This window comes from Phyllostomus hastatus, unplaced genomic scaffold (genome assembly GCF_019186645.2).
Source record: "Phyllostomus hastatus isolate PE091 unplaced genomic scaffold, TTU_PhHast_1.1 phas_contig_1, whole genome shotgun sequence".
Classification (NCBI taxonomy): Eukaryota; Metazoa; Chordata; class Mammalia; order Chiroptera; family Phyllostomidae; genus Phyllostomus; species Phyllostomus hastatus.
The window spans coordinates 33978586-33991752 of NW_025333498.1; the positions used below are offsets into that span (position 1 = coordinate 33978586).

Consider the following 13167-nt stretch of genomic DNA (forward strand, 5'->3'; position numbering starts at 1 on the left):
AGTTGCTAGATTGCTTCTCTTTAAGACTGGGTTTTTAAGTGGAAAACTACAGTACATTAATATCTCAGAAAGTTGAAAACATTGTATCTCATAGATTTTTTTGAATTTGTTAGGTTTTTGAAATAGGAGTTCATAGCATGCCTATATACCTCATGTACAACAATTTTATTTCTATTGAGCTTCTTGATTCTCTCTTGCCATCCTCCCACCCAGCATAATGGCTTAAAAATAAAGGTCTTATTTGACTTTGCATCCTTGGCATATAATACAGATTCCAGCTCAAGCCATTTTTAAGAAGCATTTTGAATAAATAAAATACAATAATATAATCTATTTTCTTTTCATAGTTATAAGAAAATATGAGCTTTAGTATCACACTAAATTCATACTGAGTCCTGACTTGAACAGTTAGCTAGTTCCATGACTCATAGGTCAATCATATAAATTTTCTATATGTCAGTATCCATATCAAATGGAGAATCATAATGAAACTGTCATGTAGTTGTGACTTTTAAATGATATAGTTAAAATAAAGTATCAAAGACAATGTTTGACACAGTAAGAAATCAATAAATGGCACCAATAATAATTACAATACTTATACCAGTGCTGCTACTACTTGTTGCCCAGCATGGTGCTAGATGCCCTGTATCTTAGATCATCACTGTGGCCCTGTGTGATTATCTTCATGCCACTGACAGGTACCAGAGATCCCTAGTGTTAGTGTCCCTCAAATTGTAAACTAGGAGGTCAGATACTAAGCGTTCTTTGCTTGTCTCCGAGGCCTGGGATTTTTTTCAGTACAACATACTGCCTCTTCTGGATATGTTTCAGAAATCCAGAAAGTCACAGTCTCTCTCTAAAAGCTTTTCAAACTATTTCTATAAATTAAAGTATGACCACCTGATCCATTACAGAAGATAGGTAATTCAAATCAGAGGTTGTACAAAGAAATATTCCCACACTGTAGTGTATTTTCATTTCTTGAGAAAGTCAGTTAGTGCAGAAAACATAAAATTGGATTTTTAACATGGAAGTAAACGTATAGGTTCCATTTCAGAGGCCTGTGTCCTTCTCAGGAGTCACCTGGGTCACCCCAGAGAATTTCCCAAATGTCCTCTTTCACATCTGTCTTGTTATATGCCCTGGTCGTATCTCCTTTTAAAAAAAGGTATCAATGTTTACTCATCAGCTGGGTCCATTTACTATAATGAGAGAAATACTCTACTACAAGAATAAAAAAAGATCACGTTTTATAAGGGTACAGGCAGGTTCCTGATTGTTCAAACTTCTCAATAGAGAAATGGGAGCATTAGATATTTTATTGGGGATCTCCAGTAGAACTAGATTATAAAACTAACATGCCAACAGTGTTCAAGTTTAAAAATCATTCTCATATATTTTACATATTGAATACAAACCCCTGTGACATTGGTACTAGCCTGGGATACTACCTATTTGAAAACAATGATGACAACAATCCCCCCATAAAAAACAAACAAAAAATGTAAATAAAATCCCAAGGTACAAGACTATTTAGTGACTAAATCACATCCAGAAAGTGGTATGTTCTGTGCTTTTGCATACGAATCTTTGCATTACATTATTCAGATTAAGGTTAAATATCTGCAAATTAAAAGATTCTACAGAGAGATACTTATATGGCTAATATGGAGGTGGTGATTTGTCAGATAGTGGCGATTTGTCAGAATACGGCATAGAAAAACACCTTTTCATAACAATTTGCTAGGGATCCATTCAGTTTGAGTTTTTTTATTTCTTTAATTATTTTCTAGTTAATCATAAGTAAATTATGTTTCTATATTAAAGTTACAGAGTGGATAAAGTTACAGATTTTTTTTGGGGGGGGGGCAAATGAACCAAAAATGTATTAGCTCAAACTCTAAATTTTCAGATATCCTAATATTATAGTCTACAAAAATGTCAATTTCAACTGAAGAACAAAATTAATAATTATTTTCCAAATGTATTATTTGATTGCTATTAAAATGCTTTAGTTACAATCAATATTAAATTTGTTTTAATTCCCAAACCTAACCCCTATTAAGGTGGAAATTAATGACAAGGAACATACAATTCATAAAGGAATAATTCTTATTTTAAGCAACTGAATATATATTATGAATAGGTACTTGTATAGTTATGATGAAGCCAACTTGTATTTCTAAAGATAATATATATTTTGAAAAAGAATACTTCTCAGAGGATCCAGAAAGTCAAAACTTTTAATTTTAGTAATAATACTAAGATATCACCTTCAGTTTTCACTCTCCTCATGAATGCACAAGGAGTCTTCCAGAAACTACGTGATGTGTGATATTACAGGAGACAGAATACCAAAGTAGAGATGAAGGACACAGCTACCTTCTATTAGGCCAGACATTAATGCAATTTATAAAACTATAAATGATGCTAATCTTCTTACCATTGTTTTGTTTTGGAAAATATATTATTTTTCAAAAATGCTACCTATATTAACATGTAATGAAGTATTACGTTAATTTAGTGAGTTAATAAATAGGTCTTGCCCTGGCTGGTATAGCTCAGTGGATTGAGCACGGGCTGTGAACCAAAGGGTTGCTAGTTCGATTCCGAGTCAGGGCACATGCCTAGGTTGCAAGCGAGGTCCCCAGTGGGGGCCACAAGAGAGGCAACCACACATTGATCTTTCCTTCCCTCTTTCCCCCTCCTTTCTCCTCCTTCTAAAAATAAATAAATAAAATCTTTCAAAAATTAAGAGGAAATTGTTAAAAAATAAATCTTAAGGTTAGAAGTTTTAGTTTCAGTACAGTAAATATTAATAGTTAGAACCCATATAAAAGATCTTTTGTATTTACAATAAATTTTAAGACTGTAAGTCAGGTGCATTTGAAACCCATATAATCTTATTAACTATGTCACCCCAATAAGTTTAATTAAAAAAGAAAAGTGTTAGCCCTGGCTGGCGTAGCTCAGTGAATTGAGCGTGGGCTGTGAACCAAAGTGTCGCAGGTTCAATTCCCAGTCAGGGTACATGCCTGGGTTGCAGGCCATGGCCCCCAGCAATCACACATTGATGTTTCTCTCTCTCTCTCTTTCTCCCTCCTTTCCCTCTCTAAAAATAAATAAATAAAATCTTAAAAAAAAAAAAGGAAAATGTAAGATTCGTAGAACCAAAGAGTCTCAGAGCTATTGGTAAGGAAACAAGAAAATACTATTTATTCAGATTTAAACTATCCTCATACATTTACAAATCCCAATGATAAAGATATTTATGGCCCTTGTAATATATAAGAAGTCATTTAAATAGATCTATTTAAGTAACCTTAAAGTATTTCATTCATAACATAAAAAATATTGAGTTTATTAGAGATTGCTTCATTTTCAGACAAGATTGGGCACTTCAGGGTGGCATGACCGTAGACCCCGTTTCCAAAGTATATTTATAACTTAACCAAAATAAATAATTCATACCTCGCCAAGTGAGTAATAACGCCTTGGGATCTGGGAGTCCGGATAGATGTTCTCAAGGTACCAAGAAAAGGGCTTACACTTCAGATTTTCTCTTAGTGTCTTTCTGACTGACACGTCTCCGTAATCCACTTTGACAACACCTGGAATTTTTCAAAGAAACACAGATCAGTTTGTGCTATTTTTTGTTTTAGCACTGTTTCACTCTGTTTACTTTGTGATCAGTTTTTTCTCTATCATTATAATTCCATCAAATTAAATTGCCTTTGCAGCTGTTACTACATTGATTTTTATTACTAACATCCAATTAGTATATTAAATTGATATAAAAATAGTTTTCCCATTGGCTATGACTTTTCAAATGCAAATATTTATCACCAAGTACTTGTACTTAGATTGCATAATTAATCAACTAAGCATAAATTGGCTTTAATTTAGCATCTTATAATCGAAGCTTAACTGAACCGCATAATATGGTTGTTTCTCTTTACTAAAAATTTCAACAACTCCAATGCCTCTGTTAATGCTCCCATGTTCCTTACAGTGTCATTTACTCACCACCCATAGATTTCATGAGGAATTTACTATATAAATATGATCCTCAACAATGTGTGGCAGTTATTTTATGTTCTAAATTTCCCTTCTTCTTGAACTTTTATTCCACCTAGACTTGCCATAGATCTGATTTTTTCTTTATTGACTTTTTTCTTGTTTTATTTTTTGAGTTGATGTAAGACACCTGAAATCCTTGGATAAGTTAGTAAGTAAAATAAGCATAAAGAAACTAACATAAACAAATTGAATATACTCAAAGGTGTATATTAAAATCACTTAGCACCTGGAGAACATTATGCTAAGTGACATAAGCCGGTCAGAAAAAGACAAATACCATATGATTTCACTTGTATGTGGAATCTAATACACAAACTAAACTAATAAGCAAAACAGAGACAGAATTTTTCCCCAGGAGGGTTATGTAAGCAGTTTTCTGATTGAAATGAAGTTAGAAGTTTCATTTGAATATTATTTTACATTATATAACAGAAAATGTTATTTTTGCCCTCATCAGATCTGGCAAAGGGTGGCTAGTGGAGAAGAACAGGGATTACTATGGAAAGATAAAGCCTTCATGCTCTACTGTCTCCAAACTACCCCTTGCCTTGACACTGCAAAGTGGGTTTTGTCCTAGTCCTAGATAATTTAAATTATCTTTAGAAATGCAGGAAATACCTTGGGCTTATCTTAATATTTTGGTTAGGGTGGCTTTTTTCTTCTGTATCTATGTTTTCCTTGCTTAGAAGTAAAATATTGTGTAATAAACAGTAGTGCTCTCCAAACATTCCATTTCATCCTCTACATTTTCCAGGCCCCTGCTCCTGGCCAAAGAGCTGGTGAGTAAGGGACACCTGTCAATTCTGGTCTTAAAGATGGAAGATCAGTAATGAGACCTTCTCCAGCTCTCTTTTCCTCCAGTACAGGGAGTGAGGAGGCCTTGTATCTCAGAGAGTGTAGCTACACAATGATGAGGCCTTTTTTTTTGCCCCATGTCTTTGAGTGACTATGAAGTAGCCTGAATTAGACTATTCACACCCATGGTTTAAAATGTCATCGGCCTTGTTTTCCAAACTCTTACTTCCAAGCCCCTCTAAAGTAGTTGACCCAATTGTTTACCCAAGAATTTTACTGGAATTTCTAAGATGCATCTCAAATTTGACAAGTGTAAAACAGTCCTCTTGATTTTCCAACTTGATCCATCTCCAAAGTTCTTCATTTCAATAACTAGAACAAATGTCCACCCATTTGTTTGGGGCAAAACACAGGAGTAAATCTTACATACACATATTCAAATTACTAGCAATTTCTGTTATCTCTGTATTCACAATGTCTCCCCAGCTCCCTCACAATCCTCTCTACCACCCTGGTCTCACTCTCTCTCATCTCTTGCTTAAACTGGCATTGTAATAGTCCCCTAACTGGCCCCCCTGACATGTTGTATTCCTCTATTTATCCCTTATTCATTATTGCCTGCCTTCTGGACAATATATTTTGAATATAAGTAAAATCATGTCTATCTCCTGCTCTAAAGCTTTAAATGATTGTCTAGTATGCTAAGAATAACTGAAAATATCTTAACCATTGCTTAACATCCTTTATGAACTGGCTCTTGGCCATTTCTCTGAATTACTTATCCATATTCACTTCTTTGTAGCCACATTGACTTTTCTTGTTGTTGTTGTTCTTGTTTATTTATTTATTTTTTTTGCTTTTCTTCTGATGTGCCAAGGTCATTCTCACTTCATAGCTTTGTAGTCATCCTTTTCTTGTGTGAAATGGTGGTATCCTGCACTAGAACTTATATGAGCTGCCCCTCACTTCATACAAGTTTCTGCTCAAACCTCACTTCCTCAGATTCACCCTGAACTTCCTATCATCATGACTGGCTTGGGAATGGGAATGTGAACACACTAGCCTAATAAATGTATACTGAGAATTTGCTAGTTGAAGTTGACACTGCATTACCTTTGGAATTGCTAGCTATATAGATGCTTCAAGATTGGGGCTTCTAGGACTACCATATAGAGAATCCCTACAATAGAGATGCCAATACAGTAGTACAACAAACAGATAGAAAAAGAAAGGGAGCAGAGGCCAACCCAAGATAAAGTCAGGAGATGTTTATTTATTTTATTCCAACTAAATGCGAGGTAATTTTCTAGGAACTTGGGATACATCAGTGAATGGCACAAATAAAAGTATCTTCCTCTTTGAAGTTTAGAGTCTAGTGGAGGAAGGCACAAAAAAATACACTAAAAGGTGATATATGCTATGACAAAAATATACTAGGGTGAGATAGGAAGGTTGCAATAGAAGAACTCTTACTGCATTTTTACATATTCTTTTCAAAGGCAACAAAGAATTACATGTTTTTAAGGTTTTTAATTCTTTCAATAGGATCTGCATAAATCTGGAAATGCTTTGATAATAAGATAAAGATGCATTATAAATGTGAAAAAAGAGCATTTTAACTAACTACAGGATTGCAGATTTGATTAAGAAGTTAATGATAACACAAGTTGTTATACTTAATTAAATAACTTGTCTCTTATTCATCATTTTAAAATCTACTTCATTATAGTACTAAATTTAGATTGTAGGGCATTTAAGTTTTAAATGTTTAAATAGATAGTAGATTGAATATCATAATGATCTCAGTTAAATGCTTCTCCAGTAGATGCTTAATAAGCCTAAAGTTCTGGTTCCACTAGAATTAGGTCACCTGATAGCAGAATAGCCAAAACTCTAGGCTAAAGTTTAGAGTTTTATTCATAAGATTACGTTTTGCAGTTAGCTTCAAGAAAAGGGGAAATTATATGTCTTTAATAGGGAATGCTTAAGTAAATCAATAGTACATTTATCCAATTGACAAAATGTAATTCATATATTGAAACAATTCTGCCTGTATATGAATATGAAAATTATTAATAAAAATATAAAGCAATTTTACTATACTACTATTATAACAAAATAAAATGAAAATATGAAACAATTTAAAAAACAGAATAAAAATAGCACATTCCCTTTGCTAACTAAAAAAAGAAAGCAAGAACTTAATAGATCTATTTCTCCTTAAGCACAATTAAAATTATGTAGCTAATCACAAAATTTTTTATATCCATTGATACCATATTAACTATATGCCTGTATATTTTAGTAGACCAGTACATATAGTTTCAATTCAGAATTTTTTTGTATTTTCAAAATTCCCTATACCTGAAAATGTATCTCTTTATTTTGTTATTCACTTCAAATACTTGTCATGAGGAGCTTTATTCTTATCTGCATTCCTTTCTCTTCAAAAGTATGAAATAAAATTAAAAAGAGAAATTATTTTTAAGCTAACTAAAGATTATTATGTTATAGAGAATATAAATACTATACTGTGTCAGAGGTTTAGAAAATTATTTGGAATTCTTTTTTATTAATCAAAACCACTCTTTAAATCCATTATTTAAATTTTTACCCATTCTTGATATGCAAAAAATTACCCAGGCTCAAAACCACTCATTAAAAAATCACTGGATAGAACAACATTAACAGGCTGATGGTCCATGCCAGCTAATAATACATAGTGGTTATCTGTTGAATTTAGCATTTACTATTATGACTGCAATTTTATTTTAATGGAATTAAAATGAGATAATGAATTGTATAAAGGTCATAGCTATGTCACATAGAAGAAGCAAATATCACACAACTTCTCAATTTATTTAAGTCTGTCTGATCTCCAGAGTCAAAAGTTTGGGCAGGTCTTCAGGCTAAATTTTCTAGGTAATTGCCTCAAACTCCAGTTCAATTTGACAATAAAAATCTCATATTGAACTACATGGTTCCAGATGAACAAGAGTATGAGTAATAAGAATAGTGAGCCTTTGCAACTGCCTTTTAAATAAAGGTCAATTTTATATCAGTTGAAGCAAATCAACTATAAAATGCACTATCTAGAGGGGGAAAATCCAAGTAAAGACCTTCACGGCAGTGTTTGCCAATCTTCTGAAGCTAGAGTGGCCAGAGTATATAGTCACCTGCTCCCTAACTCACAGATTTTGTAGAAAATGCAAATGTATTAGCTAATGAAACCACTACAGACATGCCTTTTGTATTTTGTTTTTTATTGTCTGCTTTGTATCTCCCCATAGTAAGGATAAATTTACAGACAATTTATATGTTTATCTTTTAAAACCTTCTTACAGTTACCCATAATTATGTAGTCACTGCAGATAATTCTAAAACAGATAAATATAAATGGTAAAATAAGTCATCTGTAATATAGCCACATTTGCATTAACGCCAATGATTTCTCTAGGCTTCCTTCTATTTATGTATGATTATATAGATACAACTTCTCTTGCAAAGTTTTATTTATACTGTAATATGTACCAGTAACTTGCTTTACTCCTAAAACAGTATGTCATAAAGACTTTCTGGTCAATTCACTATTCTGTAACATTGTTTTTAATGCCTCTATGGCATTCTATTTTACAAGTTGGTAATAACTTAATCGGTTCCCTATTTTAGACACTCAAGTGTTTCTCATTTTAGATTTTATTTCTTTTTTTATTTTAGACTTTAAAATCAATGAATCTTTATATCATTTTTACTATGCTCTCAATTATTTCATTAGAATAATCTCTAGAAGCAATGCATTTTGAGAAATTACATGCTGATTTCAAAACTTTTAAAAAACATACATTTATTACTAATCTGCTCCCCAGAAACATGTATCAAATTAACACACACTTTAACAATGTTAAGAAAGCAAATTTCCACCCTGGCCAGATGGTTCAGTTATTTGGAGCATCCTCCAGTATGCCAAAAGGCTGCAGGTTTGATTCCTGGTCAGGGCACATACCTGGGTTGTGGGTTCGATCCCCGTTGTGGGCACATATGGGAGGCAAATGATTGCTGTTTCTCCCTCACATCTCTCTCTCTCTTTCTCTCTCTCTCTCTTCTCTCTTCTCTCTCTCTCTGTCTCCCTCACTTCCTCTGTCTCTAAAATCAATAAATATATCCTTGGGTAAGGATTTTTTAAAAAGCAAATTTATTTACCTTTCAGAACACTGACAATTTTAATTTATTCTTTTCAAAAAACCCTCACCCAAGGACATGCTTATTGATTTTAGAGAAAGAGTGGGAGGGAGGGTGAAAGAAATGGAGAGAAACATCTACCAGTTACCTTTTGTACCCACCCAGACTGGTTCAAACCCACAACTCAGGCATATGCCCTGCCTGGAAATAAACCTGCAACTTTTCGGTTTGTGGCATGACACCCAACCAACTAAGCCACACTGGCCACGGCTTGATTTATTCTTTAATTCACCACTTTTTTATGTGGAGATAAACATTACCTCATTATTACTTAAAATTGATTACTAGTGATGATAAATCTCCTATTGTTTTTTCCATTTCTTCTTCTATAAATCACCTATTCTTTCCCTTTCCCCAGTTTTCCATTAAAGTGTTCTTTTTTTTTGATGTATAAGCACCCTTGATACAGATTTTTGGGGATAGGTGGTACATTTAATTTTTTTGTTCTTTTTTTGACAATACAAAATGCTAACAATTATTTCCCTTGTGCTTTGTACCCTTCATAAGATACTTAGAAAGCCTTTCATTAACTTGACATATTTTTTAAAAATGGCCAGCTATATCTTCTTCCATTCTTAAAATTAATCACGTAAAATTTATTATAGTGTATTACCAACATGTTCCTTTTTGGCTTTTATTGTTTTTGTTTCTTTGCATTATACACAAACTATATTCATTTTTTAAATGATTCACCTGACTTTTTTTCATTTTGTTTTAATTAATAAGCATACTAACAAGCTCTCTAATTTATATTACTGCTTGAGAAATCTGTAGGCCATCCACTGTTATAATGTAAATTTTATCTACAATCAACTTAGGTTAATAAAGTTTAACATATAGCTGTATATTTAGATGACATCATTTTGACCCCTGTGAAATGTAAATGAGAATCTGTATTATGATATTGGTTTTCATTGAGGGTAAAAAAAAAAGGCCATTACTCAAAAATTATTGCTTTTAAAACTTATGCTGAGATCTTTTAATATTTCATCACATAATTTTGCTTTGTTTTATTGTTTTTTATTAGGAACTTTCAGGAGCAATTCTTTTACAAAGTCAGAAACAAGAAAAGCTCTTTCCCTCACAATCGATTTATTTTTATCTTACAAACACTGCTAACTTTATAGCAATAAGGTATCCCTCTGTTTTCTACCCAGTGTATCATATGAATTTAGAATTTCTAAAGCCATCTCACACCATTTTTGGAATAAGACACACATTTATCCATCCACCCATGGCATGGCATTACTGTGGCATGGTCAGAGTGAGGAATTACTGAAGCAATAGACATAGCATTATTTAGTGGACTTCATGTTCTTAATTACACAACAAACACTTTTATATATACATTCTCATTAAAACTCTGTAACATTTAGCCCTGGCTGGCATAGCTCAGTGGATTGAGCATGGGCTTCGAACCAAAGCATCGCAGGTTCGATTCCCAGTCAGGGCACATGCCTGAGTTGCAGGCCACGACCCCCAGCAACCGCACATTGATGTTTCTCTCTCTCTTTCTCCCTCCCTTCCCTCTCTAAAATTAAATAAATATTTTTTTAAAAAATCTTAAAAAAAACCTCTAACATTCCTATGTATTATCATTGTTTTTTATTCACTTTAAGGATAAAAGAACTGAGGCATTAAATGGTTAACTTGCTTCAGCTTCCTTAGAAAATAGCAGGAGGAGGATTAGAAGTCACTCACATCCATCTAATACCAAGGTTCATGATCTTGTCCACTCTACTAGAATTAGAGAAAAAAAATGTAGAAACTTTGAAAAATCTATCCAGAGATATATTTCCCTGAGTGGTGGTACAAAACATGGTAATTATCACTGCATAAAGAACAGAATCGACTTGGCAAATTCTCCTTTCCTGAAAGACCCAAGGTCCTATACAAACTTGAATTCATAGAAATAAATGATCAGTAATTATACAATTGGGAGTTATTCTACTGATTTGACAATTAAGTATAAGCCAGACATTCCAGTGTGCAACTGACTGACCAAAACATGTTCATGTAGTGCTTCACAAATTGTGTCAGATAGTTCTGCAGGATGCTAGATACAACTGTTTCTTCAGTGCTATAATGATCTGATGTCATTATGCCATCTCTGGAATAGCGATATATTTGATAATCAGTGACATCTCACAATTGTCCCCAAGGAGAAGACAATTAACTATAGTTGTCATTGCTTGATCATATGCAACCTTGTTTTTCTTTGTGAAATAACTAGCCAATTGTAGTTTCAGTAATTAACTAATGGACATTTAAATATATTCTGGTTATTGTCTGAAAGCTTTCCTTTAACACTGCTGGTAAAATCAAGAAAGTGCCAAGATTAAACTTTGCTGAATGGATTTGAAAGAGGTCCCAGTGATAACAATGTTTTAAGAAAACCTACATCATCAATCATCTTGAAGGCATTGAGGATGACAGTAGATGGAAAACACATACACACCAGTAAATCTGCAATGAAAAGTGATTCAAAAAGTCAATCTCAAAATGTGAAGTTACTTGATCAATTTATTTTGCTTATTTAAAAAAATACATGTATTCATAAGAATGAGATATGTTCAATTTTTTGTCTGCATTAGTTTATATCTAAAACAGTCCTTTAATATGTTGACCCAAAGAATGAATGTACCTGTTGAGAAGGGCTAATTGGGCTCATATTTATAAACAGAGCCAAGCAGCCATCGCTAAACAGGGGCATCTTGTGCAAGCTGCACTTCAGGGAGAAGCCTGCACCAAACTCGCTGCTTTGCACACTGAATTGCTTATTTGCACTGTGTTCTTGCCTTCTGAGCCAACCCTTATAAAGTAGTTCCTATAACTGTATCTCAACCAATAGGACTGTGACCTTTCCCATCCAACTGGTGTTGCACAGCTATATCCTCATTAGTTTCTTCACTGACCAGAGTGGCTCCATTTCAATAAATTAGGATAGTTCCTTTTGGATCAATCAAACTGTGAGGATTTGGAATCCTCATTTGCATGAGGAGTGACCAATCAGGGACCAGGGATGGGATTTCTCGCTATATGAGTCAGCTCAGGAAGTGGACTTTTAGTTTCTATTAAAGACTGTGTTTCTCTGGATGGAGCTGTATCGTTGGCTGGAACTGCAACAATGGAGCAGAGCTCTTGCCAGACCTGAGCTGTAACACCAAAGCCTTGACAGCAGGGCTACCTCACTGGCACCATCTCATAGCTGTGCTACTCCACAGCCATACTGTTTCACAATTGAACTGTTTGCTCTGAATAAAGTCTGTCTCCCCTTTTACTGTATCCCAAATTGGGGACTCCTGTTGGTGTTGAATTGGTGACAATGGCCTTCCATTGATAGGAACAAAATAATTGTAACAGAAAACAAGTCTTACATTATAGTTTAATTGGAAATTTTTCTTTTTGCTATGTAAATGATGGTGTTATTTAAGTTGATAGTAGCTTAAATTAGATGAAAAAGTGCTTAAAATTTATTATCTGGCCATATTTTAATAGAAGCAATGAGTTAAACAAATTCAACAGGTGTCTTTACTATAGGCTCCTCAGAACTCTTAATCTGCTAAAGTATATTTTGAATATCTAAACTAGGTAATATTTCTCAAATATGTCTGTACTTTTTCAAAAATCTGAGATGACTCTCCACAAATCAATGATAAACACAGCTTTATTGTATTTTCTGTATCTAAGCAAAATATTAATCATGCACAGAACATAAGTTAATTTCATTAGAGGAAAACCTTTTGGGGGAAAATCTATATGCTTTCATTTTTTTTCATTGGCAAGTTTCTATTGCAAGATTTTAATTAAACCAAGACAGTGGTAGTAAATTCAAATATATATATTTGTTGATATGCATATTTCTGTTCAGTTCCTAGAACAGTATCTGGAACCAATAGACATTATTTAGTACTAGCTGTACTACTCTCTGGTAAATGCTCTACTTTCCCTCTATTCTTTCCCTTTCATTCTCTCTTTCTCACTTTAATACATATATATGTGCAAGAAAAATGTGTATAAATTTCATTTCATGGTTTAGAATTACTACTT

The 13167-nt window shown here is 33.4% G+C and overlaps 1 protein-coding gene across 5 annotated transcripts in view; it reads right to left on the reverse strand.

Moving 5' to 3' along the window:
- The window catches only part of GALNT13 (polypeptide N-acetylgalactosaminyltransferase 13), a 495830-nt gene that overhangs the window by 51068 nt on the left and 431595 nt on the right, over positions 1-13167 (reverse strand). For all 5 annotated transcript variants that reach the window (XM_045831790.1, XM_045831772.1, XM_045831799.1 and 2 more), the window contains exon 10: positions 3475-3614. In XM_045831790.1, coding sequence (XP_045687746.1) covers positions 3475-3614 — 140 coding nt within the window. The remainder of the gene's footprint in view (positions 1-3474; positions 3615-13167) is intronic.